Source organism: Cervus canadensis, chromosome 9 (assembly GCF_019320065.1).
Source record: "Cervus canadensis isolate Bull #8, Minnesota chromosome 9, ASM1932006v1, whole genome shotgun sequence".
Lineage (NCBI taxonomy): Eukaryota > Metazoa > Chordata > Mammalia > Artiodactyla > Cervidae > Cervus > Cervus canadensis.
The window spans coordinates 11,099,236-11,119,960 of record NC_057394.1 but is presented as its reverse complement, the minus strand read 5'-3'; the positions used below and the strand labels follow the sequence as shown (position 1 = coordinate 11,119,960).

General features: G+C 42.7%; 1 protein-coding gene and 1 long non-coding RNA gene across 14 annotated transcripts in view; one reads left to right on the top strand and one right to left on the bottom strand.

Moving 5' to 3' along the window:
• Positions 1 to 20,725, bottom strand: part of DOCK9 (dedicator of cytokinesis 9) — a 270,233-nt gene that overhangs the window by 10,653 nt on the left and 238,855 nt on the right. For 7 of the 13 annotated variants that reach the window (XM_043477992.1, XM_043478000.1, XM_043477996.1 and 4 more), the window contains exons 44-50: positions 19,809 to 19,866; positions 18,174 to 18,280; positions 6,773 to 6,895; positions 5,994 to 6,107; positions 5,285 to 5,320; positions 4,288 to 4,434; positions 1,484 to 1,694 (exon numbers count right to left, since the gene is read on the bottom strand). In XM_043477992.1, coding sequence (XP_043333927.1) covers positions 1,484 to 1,694; positions 4,288 to 4,434; positions 5,285 to 5,320; positions 5,994 to 6,107; positions 6,773 to 6,895; positions 18,174 to 18,280; positions 19,809 to 19,866 — 796 coding nt within the window. The remainder of the gene's footprint in view (positions 1 to 1,483; positions 1,695 to 4,287; positions 4,435 to 5,284; positions 5,321 to 5,993; positions 6,108 to 6,772; positions 6,896 to 18,173; positions 18,281 to 19,808; positions 19,867 to 20,725) is intronic. The other 6 variants (XM_043477995.1, XM_043478004.1, XM_043477993.1 and 3 more) reach the window with 1 other exon arrangement.
• On the top strand, positions 10,889 to 20,317 carry LOC122447379. Its single transcript, XR_006271206.1, has 3 exons — positions 10,889 to 10,997; positions 19,957 to 20,075; positions 20,185 to 20,317. It is a non-coding gene; the product is annotated as an uncharacterized LOC122447379 (long non-coding RNA).

Sequence of the window (20,725 nt, the reverse complement as noted above, 5' to 3'; positions counted from 1 at the left end):
ATTTGCTCTATGACTCAGGGAACTCAAACTGGGGCTCTGTAACAACCAAGAGGGTGGGATAGGAAGGGAGGTGGGAAGGAAGTTCAAGAGGGAGCGATCTGTATACCTATGGCTGACTCATGTTGATGTTTGCCAGAAGCCAACACAATTCTGTAAAGCTATTATCCTTCAGTTAAAAAATAAATTAAAAAAAAATAATACCTTTGAGAATAAGAAAAAGAATGTAGGGTTTTGGGGGTTCTTTGCTGAATTTTAGTTTTTCTCTTAGTTCCCTCAGAGGAAGAGTAAAAAAAAATCCTATGCAATATGCTGTCCTGAGCTATTTCATCATGAACTACACTTTTTCTTTGGTAACTGTGAAATCACATACCACACAATTCACTCATTTAAAGTGTACCGTCCGCTGGTGAAAAGTGCACCATCCTCACAGAACTCTTTTCACTGATTATTATAGTGATCCCTGTTCCTGACCAGGCGGAACACTTGACAACATCAACTGCTGGACAAGCAGTGGGCACCTTCCTGGTTCGACTTAACTATGGCCGCTCTGAAAAATGTGCCTCAAGAGCAGATACAGACAATACGTGGCATTCTCAACAGCCTCCTCACTGATTTTTTTTTTTTTTAAGTCAAGAAAGCCTTTTATTTGAGGTTGCCTGTCATTTGCTGACCCTAACCTAAGAGCGTTGGGGGTCAAGCTCTGCTCGAGAAGCTAAAAATCACTCCCAAGATGATGCTACATCTGTCACACAGCATAGTTCTAGGGGGTGGGTTATCAGTGGCTAAGTGGTGCCAAGGAGCCACTGAAACTCTTGCCACCGCTGAGTGGGCGGCCTGTGAATGCGGTGGGCTTCCTGGTACTAGCAGCTGAGACTGTGCTGTCTTATTATTCTAAAAGCAAGAGCTGAGCCTGGCCAGCCACTCAGGGAGGAGGTGGGCCTCCTATCCCACTTGTTCCCGCCCCCTAGAGTCTCTGAACAGGCTCAAGCTGGGACCTGTGAGGCACAGATGCTTCAGGGGTCTGCTCCCATGACGTAGGTAGACTTGGCACTGTGCGCAGGGGTTCTTGACCCTGGCGGCCATGTACCTAGAGAGCCTGCCAACCACCTGAAACAGTGCCAGAGCATTCTGGGGAGAAAAAGGGCCCACCAGTTTCACCAGATTCTAAAAAGGCTAAGTGACCTGACACTGGACCTGACTGCCACCAGACCAGAAGTGACCTGATCTCTAGTCTGATGGAAGAAGACACCCAACATGTAAACAGAAAAACGTCGTTTGAGTTCTCAAAAGCAAGCATGAGATGGGTGTTAAACTGAAGCGGGTATGTAAGGAAAGTTAACTAAGCTCCCAGGGCCCTTCCAGTTTTAGAAGCTTCTGGATCATTTCTGGAGGCTCTTTCTCTCGCCCTCCATGCTGAGGGCTAGGTATGGCTCTTACCGGAAGCTGGGTGTCTCTCTTACCGGAAGGGCTGGGGAGGCCATACCTGTCAGGATGGTGCGTCGTTTGCACTGCTCCTCTACGCCCCCCTGCCGCTTCCCGCTCTGGGTGAAGGGCATCTCGAACATGAAGCGGCGAATGTTGTGGGATCTTTCAAACTCCGTTTTCCTTTCTTGCAGTTCTTTCTCATCAAAGAACGGGATCACGTGAGTCACCTGGATGTACGCATACTTGGAATCCAGATCCTTGGGGTTGACCTTTAAATGAATAAAGGGAATGGAATACTGCTACTGGTGTCTGAAGGACTCCTCCAATGCATACCAAACCTGTGTTTTCCCACTTCGTATGAGTAAAAGTTTTGGAGATTCAGAAAGTTTGAAAAAAACAGTACAACGAATGCCACATACCCACCACTTAGAACAATTGCTAATATTTTGCTATTTGTTTATATGTGTCTCTTTACACGCACATGTGCAGGTAGTTTTTTTTTTTTTAGCTGAAGCACTTCAAACTATAAGTGGTTCACATCATGACACTTGAGCCAGCATCTCTTAAACATTAGGACAGTATCTTCCATAACCACAGTACATCATCATATGTTATGAAATTAACACTAATCTCCTAATAGTGCCCAAGATACCAAGTTTAGATGAAAATTTCTCAAATGTCCCAGAATGTTATTTATAACATTTGTGTTTGAACCAGAAGCTAATCAAAGATTGCATTTTATATTTAGTCATGGCTCCTTAGTCTTGTTTAATCCAGACTATTCTTCTTCATGATATTGACTTTTTTAAAGACATCATGCTAGTTTTCATGTGGAATTACTCCCCATCTGGATTCCTCTGACTCTTTCCTAAGCTGTATGTTTACACATTTGGCTAAGAGAGAAAAATGTTTATTTTAGTAATAGTGTTTAAAGCCAAGCCCTCAAGTCATAATTAACCTGTAGATAGATAAGACATAAACACATAGATATGAATTAATTTAATACAAATAATAGATGAATGCTTGAGAGAAGGTTGTTAGGTCAAAGACACAACCTGACTCGGACAAAGGTTTTGGCTTCAGGGAAAAAGGCAAGTTGGACTTGAGTGATTTGGTCTAGAAAGGAAGTAGGGCTTAATAAGGTCGTGTTGAGGTTTCTGGCTAAAAATAGACCAACAATGCATGTTTCTCCCTCTTCCTTTGTACAGCTCTATCACAAAGACAGGATAGATTAACTGCCAAAGACAAAAAGGACGGAAGAACAGCAGTGGGTGAATTTAATGAATATCCGGAAGGCAGGTGCCTCGGGGTTAAAGTTCTAATCCATGTTCCCATGGAAGGGGCAACAAGGAGGAAGCCAGAGCATCCCTCAGAAGCCTGCTGTGATGGACTGGACATCTGTGTTCCCCCAAAATTCTCATGTAGAAATCTTAACCTCTAATGTAATGGTATCGGAAGGCAGGAGATGATTAGGTCAGGAGGGTGGGGCCTTCATGAATGGGGTTAGTACCCTTATAAAAGGCCCCCACAGAGCTTCCTCACCCCTTATTCCACATGAGGACACAGTGATAAGTCTATGAACCAGTTAGAAGAATCTCACTTGGAAGACTGAGTCTGCTGGTGCCTTGACCTTGGACTTCCCAGTCTCTCTCCTGAATTGTGAGGAATAAATTTCTGTTGTTTGTATGCTACTTGGTCTATGGTATCTGTTACAACAGCCTGAAGAGACGGGCATCTGGAGAAGACCAGCACTAGGATTAGGGTGACCAGGGGAGGTATGGGTTGGTGAGTGGCCCAAAGTCTATGGCGGGTGGTGGCAGAACCCCAGGCTCCCTCCCTAGTCCCCACCCCCAAGAAAAGAACAGATTGTTCCTTGGAGAGATTGGTCTGGAAAGAGTCTAAGTGGGTTCGCCAGTCTCAGCAGAAAGCAGGGGCAAGGTACAGAGCAGGACGCAGGTGGAAGGGCAGGTGGAAGGCTGCAGGCTGAATGTGGGACCTTCGCCCTTGCTCATCTCCTGCCTCCAGCATCCAGAATTACCTCCTCCCTTGTCCCCTCCCTACCCCCTGGGCAGGAGACTGCAAGGTTCTTCTCTGGAGTAAAGGAAGGGCCCCAAGGACATGAATTCCAGACACTGGGGACACCAACGCAGGGCTCAGGACAGAAACATGAACTGAGGCGCCTCCAAAAGGATGAAGCGAGAAAGAGGTTGAGCTTATTGCTGTTGGAAACTGAACAGGAGGGAGTGTTTGTAAATGCAAAGAACAGGAGCTCCACTAGACCTGAGTTTCAGGAGGCAAGAGGATCCCATCTCTTGGGAGATGCCCTGAAGTCAGTGCAACATGTAAATACACAAGGAAAGTGTGGAGGTTCAGAAAGAGTCCTCGTGTGAGGGCAGCTCAGCAGAGGACAGCCTCTCTAAGGAGAAAGTAAATATCATTCCTACAGACGTGCTGGCTAGTTAGTTCCTTCCTTGGTCTGTCTGCTCATCCCTCTGTCTGTCCATCAGTCAATCAACTAGACACTGTGCTAAGTGCAAGGAAAAAGAGCAGTGACAGAACCTAGGACCCTACTCCTATGGAGTTTCTAAATAGCTGGTCTAAAAATGGTATGTCCTCTCAGATATTAATTGTAAAAGAATATCTGTATAAAGTTATGAAATAAAGGACTGCTTCATGAAGGATATCAGGGAAGCACAGAAAGGTATCGGAAAAAAAAATACACTTGTCACTTAAATTCAACCATTCTTAATCTTTTCCTGCATCTTCTTTTTTTGGCACACATTTATGAGTATATAATATATGATCAATCATACATAAAAAAATATTACATTGCTATGATACATTTACAAGCATGGTTCATACCTTGCCAGAATCTTGTATCATCTTGACGTTTTCAGCACCAAATTTATCTGAGTAAAGTTTGAGGAGTCTCTGAGAAATTTCTGACAGAGGTGTAAGTTTGGGCTCCTTGTAAATGTACTCCTTTCCATCTTCATCTTCAAAGAACCCCTGTGATATAACACATAATTAGAGCTGCCCCCAGACACAAGCCCAAGGCTGACCACAGGGAAGGAGTTTTTTGTTACAAGGGTTAACAACAACAAAAAAGGGAGTGATTCTAAAAACAAAATCGGGCTTTCCAAATAGGAAGGAAAATGATAACGTGAGGTCTGGATGCGAAGATAAAGGAAAAACATGAAACTGCAAACTCATCCAAGAATGTGGTCATTAAGTGTTGAGTGAATGAGAAATTGGGGATTCAAGACTGTGTTCTCTCGGTGAAGTCAAATAATGGCACTCAAGCCTGTTTCACATTCCCAAGGAACAGAACTCACTAAGATATGTCTCAGCAGCCGATGGGCTGGCGTCAGACACGCACACACACCCCTTCTCCTGACCTCTCCCATCTACACAGGATTTTACAGTATAAATAGAAGCATTCTGGTCTGGAGAGTAGGTTTGGCAAAAGTTATGTAAAGTTGGTATAAATTCCATTTTGCCTCACTGATGAGAAAAAGTAGGAAAGGACTGTTGCATAATATCAGAAAATATTTTTATCATCGCCAGTCATCACCTGTTTTAGCATCAGTCGGGTCTGAATACGACAAGGCTTAGAAAATTTCTTGGGAAGTGAAAAAGGTTGAAAACTAAAAAGCCCAAACTGGAGTTAATATTTGAAATAAATTTTTTAAAAAACATTTCTCATCTAAAATAAAAGAGAGAAAATGGTGCAAAAAACACGGTATATAAAAGAAAAAATGCAGGCTAACATGAGACAAAAAACACCCACATCAAACTTAGGAGTTTAGATGCAGTGATTCACTGTATTACTTGCTTTTTAAGCATTTACTGTAATTACCTCCACATCTGTTTCACTGTCTGTAAACTGGTATTGCTATAAAGTTATAAAAGACAATAAATAACAGGATAAATCGAAGGTTATATAAAGCTCATTGAAAACCACACACCCTAAATGCGTGTATTATAATTTATACTATTTAATCATGTTAGAGACTTGGAGGTTAAACTTTCAGTTAAATATAAATGAACCTCTTTATGAAGGGTTTCTGAAATATTACAATGGTAAATCTATTTGCAAAGATACATTATAAAAGATAAGAGACGCACAGGGACAAAGGAAACCAGAAAGTCTTATTTTTGGTTTAAAACATGCAGTATAGATGTGTAAGGGAACAGGTGATTTATTTCTGTAAATGGAATAAAATGTTAATCTGTTTTTTTGGAGTGTGTAATGACTGGACAGATATACATACAGACTTGAAAAGCAAACTTGCAAACCACACTGAGGTACCAAAGATGCCGCTAAGAATATCTTATGGGAGGAGAACTTACCGCTGCCTTAAGAAAGTAATAAAGAAAAGACAGGAAGAAAGAAAAAAAAAAAGCAGAAAGTTTACTACTGAGGAAGATAAGAACCATTGTAAACATGACAAATTCATCAAATTAGAATTTCTAGAAAAGGGAAATTTACAAAATACCACTTTATAGAGTCTAAACAAGAACAAAAAAGGACTGGGGATGGGCTAGAGGACAGAGAGGAGGCTCACCTGCCCGAAGAAGGCCACTCGGAAGTACGTGCCGAGGAGCCGGCGGCCGGAGTGCATGACCTCGGTCACCTTGCTGTAGGCTCGGTGCAGTGTGTCGTACAGGTGGGCCAGCCTCTGCAAAGAAGAACACAGCTCGTTTCTTCCCGTTTGCAGCTAGCAGAACTGATGTGAAACTAACAATGAAATGAGGTCATGTAGGTGAAAACTCCTTGGACTTGAGTTTAAAAAAAAAAACAAAAATCAAGAATGCATTTTGACTGGACAGCTGGTAGTGATCATTTCCAAGTGCTAGGTTTCCAACCCGAAGGGCCATCTGGCATACTGAGGACCCATCGGACTCCCCAGTGCAGTGAGTCAGTTCAGTCCTCTGATGATGCTTGTAGGTTTTGTTTTTCCTACTCCATTCCTTAGCATGTGCTAAAGAGAAACTGGACGGCATCCCCAGCCCAGAAAGGCCGAAAGGGTCACTCTTTTCCCCCCATCAGTGGAGCAAGGGAGAGTTCTAAGAGAAAAGGCACCTAGGGATTTTAAAAGTCAGGGTCCTGGCAACTTTTTGCAAGTGGAGTGCCAGAATCCCCAACCCCTGTTGTTCGAGATTGGAGGTCTGGGTAGAGGTGTGACAGCTCGTGGCTCCGAGGGTGGTGGCCTCCAGGGTCACGTGCAGGGGCAGAGACCACGTGCTCAAGTGGCCTGCTTGCGTTCTCTGCATGTAAGAATGTCTGAGGATGCGTGTCACTCCCCGTCCTCTGAAAAAGTTAACAAAGAGACCACTCGGATACCTCGAAGTCCCTCCGCTTCTCGTAGATGGGGATGATGAGCTTATAGATGTCGGCGATCAGCTCGTAGCGCTCGGCCTTCCAGAGCCCGTCTGCGCACTGTTCCAGGAGCTCCGTGAGCACATCCTGATCAAAAAGAAGGCCGCCAGCCAGGAGAAAGTGTTACAGGGAAACCAACACTGCGCTCCTTGCAGAACGCATAAATGGTGAAGACGGCTAGGAAGACAATTTCAACATATGTAATATATTTTAAAAATTATTTTACTTTTTCAACTTTTTTGGCTGCATGTGAGCACGTGGGATCTTACTTCCCAGACCAGGGATCGAACCCTTGCCCCCTGCAGTGGAAGCACAGAGTCTTAACCACTGGACCACCAGGGAAGCCCCTCAAAATATGTAATATTTTTAGATACTAACTTCTACGTTCTTTTTTGCAATGAGCTATTTTCCAGTCATGTTTACAGACAGAAATTAAGGTCGCATTGTGTGATTGTGGTAATAGTTAACTGTATGGGGAAAAAAATGGAAATTGATAGCTTCACACAGGCTCCCAATTTTGGTTCTTAGTTCTCATTTTCTAAATATGATTTAGATTTTTTTTCCTTTCTGAGGAACAATGACAATGCTGAGACATGGAGAGTCACTCAGCGTGACTTCAAACCAACTTAAACATCTTAGAGGAATTTAGTGATGGAGTGTGGGAAGCGCTGTGCCTGCGTCGCCAACATCTTTTTCCTTTCAAAATTCTTACCTCCTGAAGTTTGGGCAGTCACCCTGCCTCCATTAAAGTACTTGAACTTTAGAAGAAGCTAACACCATCTGTGACTCAAGGGCTGGACAGGTGGCTCAGGTTTAAACTAACCAGCATGAATCTATTTCCTGGCCAGGCATTGCTTTATCATGTGACCTAAATTGGCCAATCAGGGTGAATTTCAAGACCCCTGTTCGGAATGCTGGGACAGATGCTGTCAGTAGGATGGACATAGGGAGGTGGCAGGTAGACTGGCTGGGGCTGGCATCCCCGCCCTGGCCAGCCGGGGGCCTGTCTGCCTCGGTAGCGGTGTGGAGAGCTCCTTCCTCCTTCCAAAGTGACTTTGTTAAGCATTCAGGTTGAGTTCTGTCAGTCTCTCTGTGAAATTTCCTAACCGTCCCCAGTTTGAGAACCTCTGCTTTACCCTGAAATCAGGGAGCATGGCTCTTCCAACTTTTTCAAAATTGTTTTGGCTACTCCAGTTCCTTTGATTTTCATATAATTTTTACAACCTGTTTGTCAATTTCTACCAAAACTCCAGGTGGCAGTTTGATTTGGATTGCTTTGAATCTATAAATCAATTAGTGAGAACTGATGTCTCAACAATACTGAGTCTTTCATGCCACTCACTTAGGACTTCATTGATTTCTTTCATTGGTGTTTGGTAGTTTTTAGCGTGCAAATCTCTACAGATTTATACCTAATTTTTCCAGGTTTTTAATATTATTATAAACAGTACTGTTTTTCAATTTTGATTTTTTTTATAGTAATAGCCTTTGTTGAGTAAGATTTAAAGTCATTCAGCATATGTTTGTAGGAATTATACAAAGTAATTGTTAACAACATGGTGCAACTATGGCATAAGTATCTAAATGTGAAGAAGGTTGGTTGATTTTTGTATACTGATCTTCTATGATCTTGCTAAACTCAGTTTTAGTAACTTCTCTTGTACATTCTTTTGGATTACTTGTGTCACAAAAGACAATTACATCTTCTGTCAACATAGGCAATTTTATTTCTTTTCTTATCTTACTGCAGTGGCTAGAATCTGCAGCATAGTGTTGAACAGGCATGGTAAAAGCAGATATTCTTGTCTTGTTCACAGTTTTAGGTGGAAAGTATTCAGTCTTTCACCATAAAGTATGATGTTAGCTGTAGGTTTTTTGTAGATAATCTTTTTCTTGAAGAAGTTCCTTTCTATTCCTAGGTTTCCCCTACCCCCTGCAAACTCATGAGTAGATACTGAATTTTTTCAAATGCTTTTTCTGCATCTGTTGAGATGGTCATATGATTTTCCTTATTTGTTCTGTTAAGATGGTGAATTATATTGATTGGCTTTCCAGGGCTGAACCAATGGTGGATTGTCAGGGTAAACCCTGCTTAGTCACAATGTATTCCTCTTATTTATATATTGCTAGATTAAATTTGTTAATATATTTTTAAGGCTTTTATAGTTGCCTTTTAACATGTTTGTATCCCCTGTTATTCTGTACATGAATGGCAGGACCTGTGTGCTTCATTACCAACCTAATGTTTCATTATAGTCCTAATGTCTATGATTTATAGGTCCAAAGAAAATAAACATTTAAAAAGCAGTTGTGAATCAATTCACCAGAAAATACTATCTAATTGACTTAAATAAACCATCTTTAAAACAAGACATTTAACTCCTATGTCATATTTATAACATTCAAATCATAAAACTCATCTTTGTGACTGAACTCTGTACCAAAGCTTATAAAGAGGTATACCAGTTGTCTCATACTTTTATTGTGGGTCTCATTAAGCATAAATATTAAAGTCAGATATATGTAGTAATTATCCTAACAGCTACAGACAAAGAAAAGCATCAGTGAAGGTTCTAACACCATATCTGTTCATTCTGTATCTGTATTATGAAGATGCAAAGCCTCTCTCAATTTTCTCTTATTTTGTCTCAGATCTTTTCCAGTGGAGAATCTGTCCAGGTTAAACACGGCAAACTTTTATGATTCTTCTCATGCTTCTCTGTTTATAAAAAGCTACATAAAAGAAAAGCGTAAAAATATAATCTGTATAATATCAGTGTCCATATACTTACTTTACCATATTTATAAAACTGGGAAATGTAATAAAGGTCTAATCTAATTTGGGAGTTGTAAGGATCAAATAAAATTTTACTCATCAAAATGCTCTGAAAACCAAATGCTGTAAGTAAATAACAGACCAGTTAAACAAATTTCTCTTATTTCAATCATCACTTCTACTTTGTATTCATTTTTTAAAAATGCTATCTTATTTCTACTGAGTAATGTAATATCCCACAGTGCCACATACATATTTGGTAGGCAAGAATTTCTTGGATGAAATGAATCAGTCTGCATTTTTACAATATTACTAACAGCTGTCCTTCGCTGTAAGGAAATGAGTTGAGTTCCTGTATCAAAGCCTTGCATTTCTTACATATCTTACATCACAGACATCACCACTGGGGATTTACTGAGCATCTTCATTCTCCTTGATGCTGTGGGACTGTGGCAGAGGTGAATGAATTCTGAGAAGACCCAATTTCCCATCAGGAAATTTTGTACAACCATGGTATTCTTCTGATGACAAAATAGACAAAGGCATGAGGAGTTACCCATCTTAAAGCTATTCTCGGGTTTAACTTACAGACTGTTCATTTGGCCCCTTCTTTTCTCACTACTGGGCTTTGTTCAAACTATATATGGTCCACACTGTAGATATAAATACATAGTGATGACACATGACTTACTGTGGATGGGATCAGAGAGACCTAAAGATTCTTAATTCTATACTATAGCAGTTACAGCAGCACCGTGAGACTCTAGAGTAACTTTAATGTAATCTCATAGAAAACCGAAACTTCTTCTCAAAGAGTTATAAACGTTATAACCAGGCACAGTCACTACCACATCATTAACTTGATTCTTCATTCATTCACCTACACATTTTACCAAGAATCTATTATGTGCGAGGCATTGTGCTTGACACTGGGTTTATAAGACAAATCTATATAAATAAAAAAATTTAGTTTCTGTAATTTATAAAAATGGCTCTATAGATTTTTACCAAATGTGGAAGGCAGGTTTGGGATAGTTTAGCAGGTGATATGGTATACATGAAACTGGCTTTGAGGAGGAGGCCCCCAAACACACACACGGGTTATCCTTCAGAGCAGCTAGAACTGATGGACTAGAGACTCATGACCACCAAATGGAAGAGATGTGACGTACATGTTCAGATATTGAGGACAGAGTGAAAAAAAACCACAGTGATTTCAGAGATGTGCCAAACTGCGAGTCAGAAGAGTGGCACTCTGAACTGAGAGCAGTAGGCATTTGCTGACTTTACAGTAGTCTGTGTGTCTCTGGGTGAGTCCTGGGGTGGCCATCGATCAAATGAAGAAAGCACTTCCTGCTCTCACGGAGCTCTGAGTCTCTACGCAGACCCGTAAAGAGATTGTAAAAGATGGTGGTGAGTGTGCTGATAAGGCTAAGCCCAGGGAACCAGGGATGCAGAGAGGAGCAGCAACAGTCCAGTGACAGGGGAAGGGAGGGGCATGGTAGGTTGCAGAAAGGGACAACTGGCTGAGCATTAACAATGGTCAGGAGCTGGCGGGGTAAAGGTGAAAGGTGGGAATAGCAAGGAAGTCAGGGGAGATATTCCAGGGAGAGGGAGCAGTACAGGCAGAGACGTGGGAGTGGCGGCAGCACGGGGTGTGAGAAATTCTTAGGTCGCTCGAGGGGCTAGAGAGTAAAATCTGAATCAGACAGGGCCGAGAGTTGAGGCTGAGGAGGCGGAAAGACTGAAAACACTGATTAAATAGCCACACTCAAGGTTTTAGTGTCTGACTCTCTGCGACCCCATGGACCATAACCCCTCAGGCTCCTCTGTCCATGGGATTCTCCTGGCAAGAATACTGGAGTGGGTAGCCTTTCCCTTCTCCAGGAGATCTTCCCAACCCAGGGATCGAACCACGTCTCCCACATTGCAGGAGGATTCTTTACCAGCTAAACTACCAGGGAAGCCGCTTTCCATATTAAAAATAAATTAATAATTGAATAGAGATAATTTTTATGAGACATAAAAATGCACACAAACATATATTAACTGCCACAACTAGCAAGCATTCTATAAGGAAGATGTTTCTTGATTTTAAAATGATGTTATGTCTATCCTCCTAAGGTATCTGTGTATAGCAGCCTTTCAGGTATATTTTAAATGGTTTGAGATTTAGTCACTTAATAAATAATCATCAAATAGAGCATAAATATATATCAAATAGAGCTTATAAGTAATCTGGGCCAAGTGCTCCTAATTGTGAGACTAAGATGTGAAAACACATGGAAAGTTTAATAACAATGACATCTGAATTCAAGCAGCATATCAGTATGATGGGCAATTCATTTCATTACGGAAAAATCTGCCATTCAACCAGAGGAATGCCCCAGAATGGCTGGAAAACAGAAATGTTTGATAAAGTGAATAGAGCCTAGTAAATAATTATGAAATAAGTATCACAATTTGAGGATGCATATCAATTTATATATGCTCCTGGACATTACTTTATCTTTACTTCTGATCAGGAGGCATTTAGGATTTATAGTTTATCAGTCTAAATATCACTTATTGTAAAAATGATAATGTATACCATAAAAAGCAGAGTAGTTATAGATTTTACCTAATAACTAACTAAAAATGGCTTTTATTTTTAAAAAGGTTAAGTCCTTCTCTCATAAGGGTAGAGTATGGACTACTGAGCATCAAAGTTTAATTTGGTAAGGTAAATTATTCAAGCTAATGTCAACTCTACAACTAGATGTTTATAGTTGGTGCATCAGGTTCTTTGAAATAACCAGCAATCACAGATAACTAAGTTTGAGAGACCACATGTCAGCACAAAATTACAAAGAGTAATAAAAACTCAGTTTTCATAGTAACTAAACATTGGGGCATATAGGAACAATTTTCTCAACAGAAATTCCATGTGTTAATTTACTTTGAATTCTCAGGAATCCCTTGAAAACCAGAAATAATACTGATAGTGGTCAGACAGCAGTGACCTTGAAAAGAGGTCATACAGAAAGTCTAAAAATATTTCCCCTTGTTTAAAATCTAAATGCCAAGTTTTTTTTTCCCCCTAAATTGTCAGTACACTCAAAGAACTGTAAGTAATTAATGGTCAGGGGGAAGGGAAAAAACTTCAATGAATTTTATGCATCTGGAAAGTACACCTTTTATGATATTAGACTAGTCTTAAAAAGGTCTCAGTACACTAAGCTCATGAACCATTCAGGAAGCTGTTTAAAATGGAATTAGCCCGTTGTTTTTAGGCGTGGGCAACTGAGGGCAGCAGGACCTGTCTGTGGAAATGGCTCTCTACTGCTGAGCATGGGTGCATGTGTGTGGGTGTGTATGCATGTGTGCTTGAAAATGCCTTATGAGCCTGTGTATGTGGCAGGGTATTTAAAAATTTTTTCAATTAAATAATATTTGCTGCATCTTAGAGTTGACTGATTTAATTTAACCTTTCCTATGAAGCTTGTTGTTGTTGCTCAGTTGCTCAGTTGTGTTCGACTCTTTGAGACCTCATGGACTGTAGCTCGCCAGACTTCCCTGTCCTTTACTATCTCCCAGAGTTTGTTCAAACTCATCTCCATCGAGTCGGTGATGCCATCCCAACCATCTTATCCTTTGTCCCTGTCTTCTCCTCCTGCCTTCAATCTTTCCCAGCATCAGGGTCTTTTCCAATGAGTCAGCTCTTCGCATCAGGTGGCCAAAGTATTGGAGCTTCAGTATCAGCCCTTCCCTACCTGTCTCGATTATCTACCATTTGGGAATAACTGTCAGCACGTGACCTGACTTGGACAATGGCCTACATCATGGCATCATTCACATTTCCACTGAATTATCATTTTCTCAAGATATAGCTGAAAATCCCTTGTATCAGAATAATCACCTGGGATGCTTGTTAAAAATACAGATTCCCAACTCACCCAACTGGATCTGGGGATGGGTGGGGATGGGGATCTGAATTTGTAACAGGAATCTAAGTAAGCTTTAAGCACGCTAAAGCTTGAGGACTGTCACACCAGGTGAAACTTTCTGAGGCAGGCGCCCCTCTTATATGCCCTGGGTCAGCACACGGCACACAGTTTACGGAACAAATTGACAGACGTCGGTGTTAGACATTTCCAGGCCACAGAGAGCTGAGAAGACTTTCAGTTCAGATTGTGGTTTAGGTGTCTCTCCTCAAAGGCAACAAAGCATCAGAAGTCGTGCCATGTGCTGGGGGCAGCAGCTGCATCATGTCCACCTGTGTCTCCAGCACAAGGAAGCTTAGGAAATCCTTGCAACGTGCAACAGGGTGGTATGTCCTGGTATGAGCGGAGGGACAGCAGTTAGATAAGTCCCGCGGGCCATGGTCCCTATGGCTACTGGCTTGGAGAATCCTTGTGAAAATGAAGATATGCTATATAGCTTTTCTGGTTTTAAGATTAGTCTCGGTCATGGAAAAGTAGATGCTTAGACGACCCTTACAGGGTTACAGTCAGTCACTGAGCTTGGATGAGATGGAAACAGAGGAACCATAGAAGGTATTGTGTTGATAACTCTTTCTTGGGATGTTCTGTAGGTGTAAACATTTTTGCCTGTTCTTTCTGAAGAGAGACTCTTTGGCTAATACAAGGCAATGAGCTGCCTGGCTGACCCCACGTGCTTACTCTGTGAACAGTGACCATGATTGGTCTGGGGAACAAAACTGGAGTGTGCCAAACGGTTGATCCCCATTTTTCGCTGTGGTCATGTTCTATAAGGTCACCGCCACACTGAATGTGTGAACACTGGACCCCCACTCCTCAGGGAAATATAGGGTTAGGCTCGGGTTATAAAATTTTGATGATTAGTACATAAGCTTGTTTTATGTGTTTCTGTTTAAAGACAGCTAATTTAGCATATACTGCTGCTGTATGATTAACGTTGAACCCATGACCAAAAGCGCTGTCACTGCTGTCGGAAAGGAGCTTATCCATCAAGTCAGGCACATCCTGAGCTCAGGAACACTGGACAGCATTTTAGTACCGACTCTGAGCCTGGATGAGGACCTGGTTTACAGCAGGAGCTGAACAAGGAGGCCTCATCTGGGAACGTGTGCGCTCTAACTTGTTGCGGCTCTGTGCGAGTCCCCAAATGACTACAAAAGTGCTTCAGCGCATGTTGATTTGGGGGATTATAGAGCAATTTTAGCACCTGGGAGAGTAACAAGGATAGACCATATTTTCCATTTCCCCACTGCGGTTCCTCTTAGTCCTGTTTCTCCCTTGCTCTGTGCTGTGGGGGCCGACACGCCAGGACCACTGGCTTGCCTGCTAGACTCCTTGTCCACTGGCTGGGCTCAGCCCGTGCCAGGCCAGCAGGAGATTGGTGGGCGGGGGGGGGCGGGGGGGGCCATCCCTCCCTCCCTCCCTGCCCCCGTGCCAGGACTGAGCCCGGGCAGGGCACCCCCTCTGTGTGGTTTCTCTCTCCCCACCCTTAGCCCACGGGTGGACAGTGGCGGGCCAGCTGCTGCCCACCTCCAGGGTTCTGCAGTATTCCTCGCTGGCTCCCCCAAACCCTGACCAAACTCGTCACAACAGTCTCTCTGCGAGAGCTGCTCCCACTGCTGTGTGTGTGGTTTCCTTCTGGGACTCTGACTGTACGGGGTAAAGAGGGAGGGTCTCGAGACGACATGGGGTTGTCTGCAATTCAGACACCCCAGGAGACAGAATGCTTCTATCTGCATAGGCTCTGGTTTGTAAGACAAAATGTAAACAGGAATGGGCTGTTTCTCTTTAATCAAAAGCAGCTGGGAGAGAGTCTGCTCTCTGGGTCAGAGTCAGGTAGGACGGACTGCTACCAGTAAAAGCTCATCTGAGGCCTCCTGCCAGGAAAATCGCACATTTTTAGGTCGTGTCTCTAAAATCACATAGGAGAGCATCTTAGGCATTTACATATATCTAATAATGCAAATTACAAGGGCAACGATTCTTATTAAGCTATTGTTCCACACCCATTCCCACTAGCTTTCCCCAAAACTCCTGGTAGAGATATACGACTTTCCTTTTTTCTTGAAACATCTTGAGGGCCAGGGCAAAAACGGTTACATGGCAATTTCCGTCGCTGTGACTTTTGGTACACACTATTTTTTCACTGCTGGCTGGTTTCCATCTTAACATGCAGGGCTTGCTTGGGACTTTACAACCCCCCGGGTTGCATCCTAATCGTGACAGATCGTCATGGACTATGGACCTTGTTAAAGATTTACCAACTTTATGCTTTGAGGACAGGGTGGAAAATCCATATTCTGAAAAAGAGCTGATAAAGTTTTCCCCATCACATGTTTAGTTATTACTCAGAGTGGGTGCCATTCACAAATTTCCCCGATCAATCTGCCCTTGGTTTCACGGGGCTCACTCCCTAGGCTCTACTCCTGAGCCTCTTCCAGCCTGTGACTTAATCTGATGAGCCATCCTGAGCTTCATTTTATCATCCTTGAGGACAGGTTATCCAGAACTGTTTAACTTTCAAATCTTTAGTTGTTCTTTGTATCGCTCTTTTCCTTATCGCGAATTCTAAACAAAAGTGCTGTGCTCCAGAGAACTGACTGGGCGGCAGGGATAAGGGTGGTTCTTCCAAGGAGCCGATGCATTCAGGCTTCTTTTCAGGGAAAAACCCAGTCAAGCTCTCCTTGAAGTGAAGAGTTCAATGCCAAGAGCGTGCGGGCCTTGTTGCTCAGGGTCAGGTTCACATGTCAGAGTGAAAAATTAAAAACTATCATTGGTCCAGGCATGTCAAGGTGGAGAGACAGTTGAATGGTTAATACCATGTAATAACCAACTGGCATTTTTTTTTTCCTCCTTCAGAATACTTAACAGAACTTTACGTATTTTGGCTAAAATTAATTTTTAAATGTAAAATCACTCAATATATTATCTTCCTTTCTCATGGTTAATTTTTAATCTAAGGAGTCATTTGAAACCACAGAATTTTTGATGGTGGCTCTTAAGCCTTTGAGGCTTAAGATCCTTTTAAATATCATAAAAATCATGGAGAATTCTTTAAAAATAGGTGAGAACTTTCATGAATATGGGTATTATCTCTCAATATTTACAATATTAGGAGTAAACACTGAAAAAATGTAAAAATATTTATGAATTAATTTAAACTCAATAATAAACCAATTACATGTTAACAAAAATAAATGTTTTTAATGGGAAAATTTAAAAAAAAAAAATTAAGAAGAGTGGCATTGTTCTACTTTTTTGCCACTCTAATGTCTGGCTTCATAGGAGAAGCCTAGATTCTGGCCTCTGCTTCTGCATTCAATCTCTTCAATATATTATTCTGGATGATGCAGACTAAGAAAATCCCGCCTCACAGAGACAGGTGGAAAAGGAAGGACCTCAAAGACTTCCTGAAAGGTTACTGGGGACCCCAGGGGCCTCGGGGCCACACTTTGAGAACTGCTGGTTCACGGATGGTCAGTGTCACAGAGGATGTTTGCTCACGGGCCCTGCTTACTGGCATGAACATGATCCAAAGTCCTGACATTAAGTAGGACCCCCACTCATTAAAATCAACTACAATAGAGGCAGAAGATGTTTACTCCTGTCTCTGTTCTTTCTCTCCACATGAAGAAACAGACCACTTATTTTCCTTAAAAGAAGGGCATGATTAAAAAGCTTTCTCCTGACTGTTTCATTTTGCTTTAAAGTTGAGGGGAGGCAGGCACGCGTGAAAAGCTCTTCTGGCAGACACTCATGGAAGAAGAAAATCAGGGAACGTGGCAGAAAACTGGCTTTTTTCCAGATACCTAGCTTTATTTCAAAACTGTCTATTCACAGAGAAGTGGCTGCAAGGGGACCCCGCTTTGGCAAGAAACTTGCAGAAACTGCTGCAACGATCTAAAGTCAAATGTTTTAGTCTCTCTGGGGGGTGGGACAGGGTGATCGTATCTACTCATGAATGCACAGGCCCTGGGGGACAGCACTCAAGCGGAAACAGGAATCCAAGGATGTGGACAGGGGCTGCTCTGTCCCCAAGCCCAGTCTGGCCTCTCGCGGCCTTGCATGTCTGGGGACACTGATTGAAAAGTCAGATTAAAACAAGTAAACCCCATAAACCAGAGAAATTAATTCCTGAAAAGAATGAGAAACCTTATGGTTCAAAACAGTGGACTTTTACCACAAGAGTTTAAGCTCTCAGTCTTACATCACCACTAGCCAGCTTGTCAGACTCCCTCTGGGCCTTCCCGTGTGGCTTAGTGGTAAAGCGTCTGCCTGCCAGTGCGGGACTCGTGGGTTCAGTCCCTGGGTCAGGAAGACCCCTTGGAGAAGGAAATGGAAATCCCATGGACAGAGGAGCCTGGCAGGCTACACGGGGTTGCAAAAGAGCTGGACACGACTGAGCAACTAAACAACAACAACAACAGACTCTCTCCAGAGGAAAGGAGGAGTTCCAAGAAAGGGGAATGGCAGGAGCTTGTGCCAGTGTTCTGGAGAATTATCTTACAGCCAAGTGTGGACACAGCGGCTGCAGACAGAAAACCCTGGTTTGGGGGCAGGGGTGGGGAATGGCAGCACCCGAGACTCTCGTGTGGGCTTTGGGCCTCACCTCGTTGAAGTGGACGTCCTGCATGCCGACGTCTTCCATCATGGAGGCCTCCTCGTCGATGTTCGGGGTGATGACCCTGAAGGCGGTGCATCCTTGTCTAAACATGCCTAGAATTGAGACAGCAGGAGACAGCTGGAGTTATCAGCCTGAAGGTGGATGAGCCGTGAGGGTGCTTCCTGCCCTGTTTTGTCTCTGGGCTGAATGAAAACCAATCTTGAAACTTTGTGTCTCATGCCAGCATTTCCACAGGGAAACTTGGGGCCACCGGGCACTTGCCTTCATTGACTTCCTCATATTTAGGCCTCACCACCCTTAATTTGTTTCCTTTTCTCATCCCTTTAAAAAATTTATTTATTTATTTGGCTGTGCTGGGTCTTAGTTGCGGCACGTGGATACTGAAGTAGGTTGCCGTTTCCTTCTCCAGGGGATCTTCCTGACCCAGGGATCAAACCTGGGGGCCCCCTGCCTTGGAAGCGCAGAGTCTTAGCTACTGGACCACCAGGGATGTCCTTTCTCATCCCTTTTCATTTTTCACCCACCTTTATTAAAACATGTGTAATCCTTAAATAAACTGAAATAGGCACTGAATCAAATTCACAGCAGAATATAGTAACAACAGTAGTTTGATAAGATGACCCATGCTCAGATACCAAGCAAACTGAAGGAGCCAAAGCCAGTGAGAGAAACAGGCTCAGAAACCACTGTTTCTTTCCGGCTGTCACGTCACCCCCTTCGCTGGGGGGTGACCCAGAACGCGGGCAGAACTCGCCCTGCTCCTGCAGGAAGCGGTCCGCCAAGAGGTAACCCGGCGGCCGCAGTGGCTTGACGATATTCCTCACACGGTGCAGGGTCCAGCCAGACCTGCTGCAGCTGTACTCCAGTACACACGGGAACACAGCCGGCTTTTCTGAAAGCCCCGCGTTCTCGATTGGGAAGTGGAGATGAGCAACGGGTGTTTGACCAGAGGAGCCGTGAGAGAACTTGCAGCCTGCTGACGTCGGAACCAGCCCTTACACACAAGGGGGCGGCACACACTCCCACCCGCTCCTTCCATGGGGAGGCCAGGTCCCGGCCTGCGGGTTGCCTCCTCGCACGACAGCGCCAACCGGGCTGTGCTCCAGAAAATGCGGTCTGATGACCTCCTGCTACAGCTGCCGTGTGATGGGTAAACAGTTCCAGGGAACTACCTTCAGGGAAAATAAAATCTCTCTAGCTGGAGACCGGCCAGCCGGGAGCTCCCGGAGGCAAAGCTCATTAACTAGTTTTTGCAAGATGGAGTTATTAGCAAGAGGTTATATGACAACACACCACCTACTTTTGTTTTGCATTTTTGCGGTGCTTACCTAGTCAAGTAAACGTCATATCAGCGAATTAAAAAAAACAATGAGTATAGAAGGAAATGGCAACCCACTCCAATATTCTTCCCTGGGAAATCCCACGGACAGAGGAGCCTGGCAGGCTCCACAGACTCGCAAAGAGTCGAACATGACTAAGTGACTAAACAAGAACAATATAGTGTACACACACATACACACACACATCCTCCACCTCAAATCTTTCTGAATGGCTCTCGCTTGTCTTTGCTGCTTTGTAAAATTTTACAATTATTTCACAAAACACAGAATCATTTCTTACCTTTGCGTGTGAGATATTCTGCCACCAGGGCGGTGACATGGACATAGCACATTGCTGCCTATAGTAAAAGACACATGCTTCAGAATCACCAGTTATAACGCACAAAGCTCACCATCAGAAACCTAATAACTGCATGTATTTATGTTAGATCCCAAGGCATCAGCTGGTGTTCCTAATGGCTGACATCTTACCTATAGAAAAAAGTGGGACAATTCACACAAATTGAAATTATGAGACTCTGAATTCAGATGAATGGCAACAAGTTTGGTAAGGCCCATTTCTATCGAGAATTATTAAACTTTTATTAAAGATAAAAGATTTTTAAAAAGCATTTTTTCTTACTATATCTAAAATTTTGGCATTATTTCTCTTAAAGGGAAAAGAGCATCCCTTGAAGAAAAGGCATGGGCATTCCTACATTCAGAGAGAACTACTCAAACTTCAGGGGCTAATGTATTTTTCTGTCAACAACAATGAAGTTATAAATTTTTTCCAAAAATAGAATTCTAAAGAAAGTAATGTAATGTTCAATGGATAACATTATAAACACCTTTAAAATGTAAGAAAAAACAAAAATAAATTCTTTTAACTGAGTTGCCATGGTTTATAAAACATCAAACATAGCTGTTAGACATGAACCTACTATAAGGTTCTAATGCCTAAGCCCTGGTTCTCGTCAGAGTGGTAGAAAAATTACTACTACTAACAAGTGAGTAATTCATTTTGATTATGGCTAATGGATATTTTAGATTAAACTTCTAATCAAACAGAATGTACTCTGAATAATCAAAAAGTAAGAATTGCTACATATACTTTTCAGATGTAGGACACAATTTCACTAATTTAAGCAATTAGCATGTTTAAAAGTAAAAGCATATTTCTTTGGTCGTTCTGCTGATCACACCTAAATGCCATGG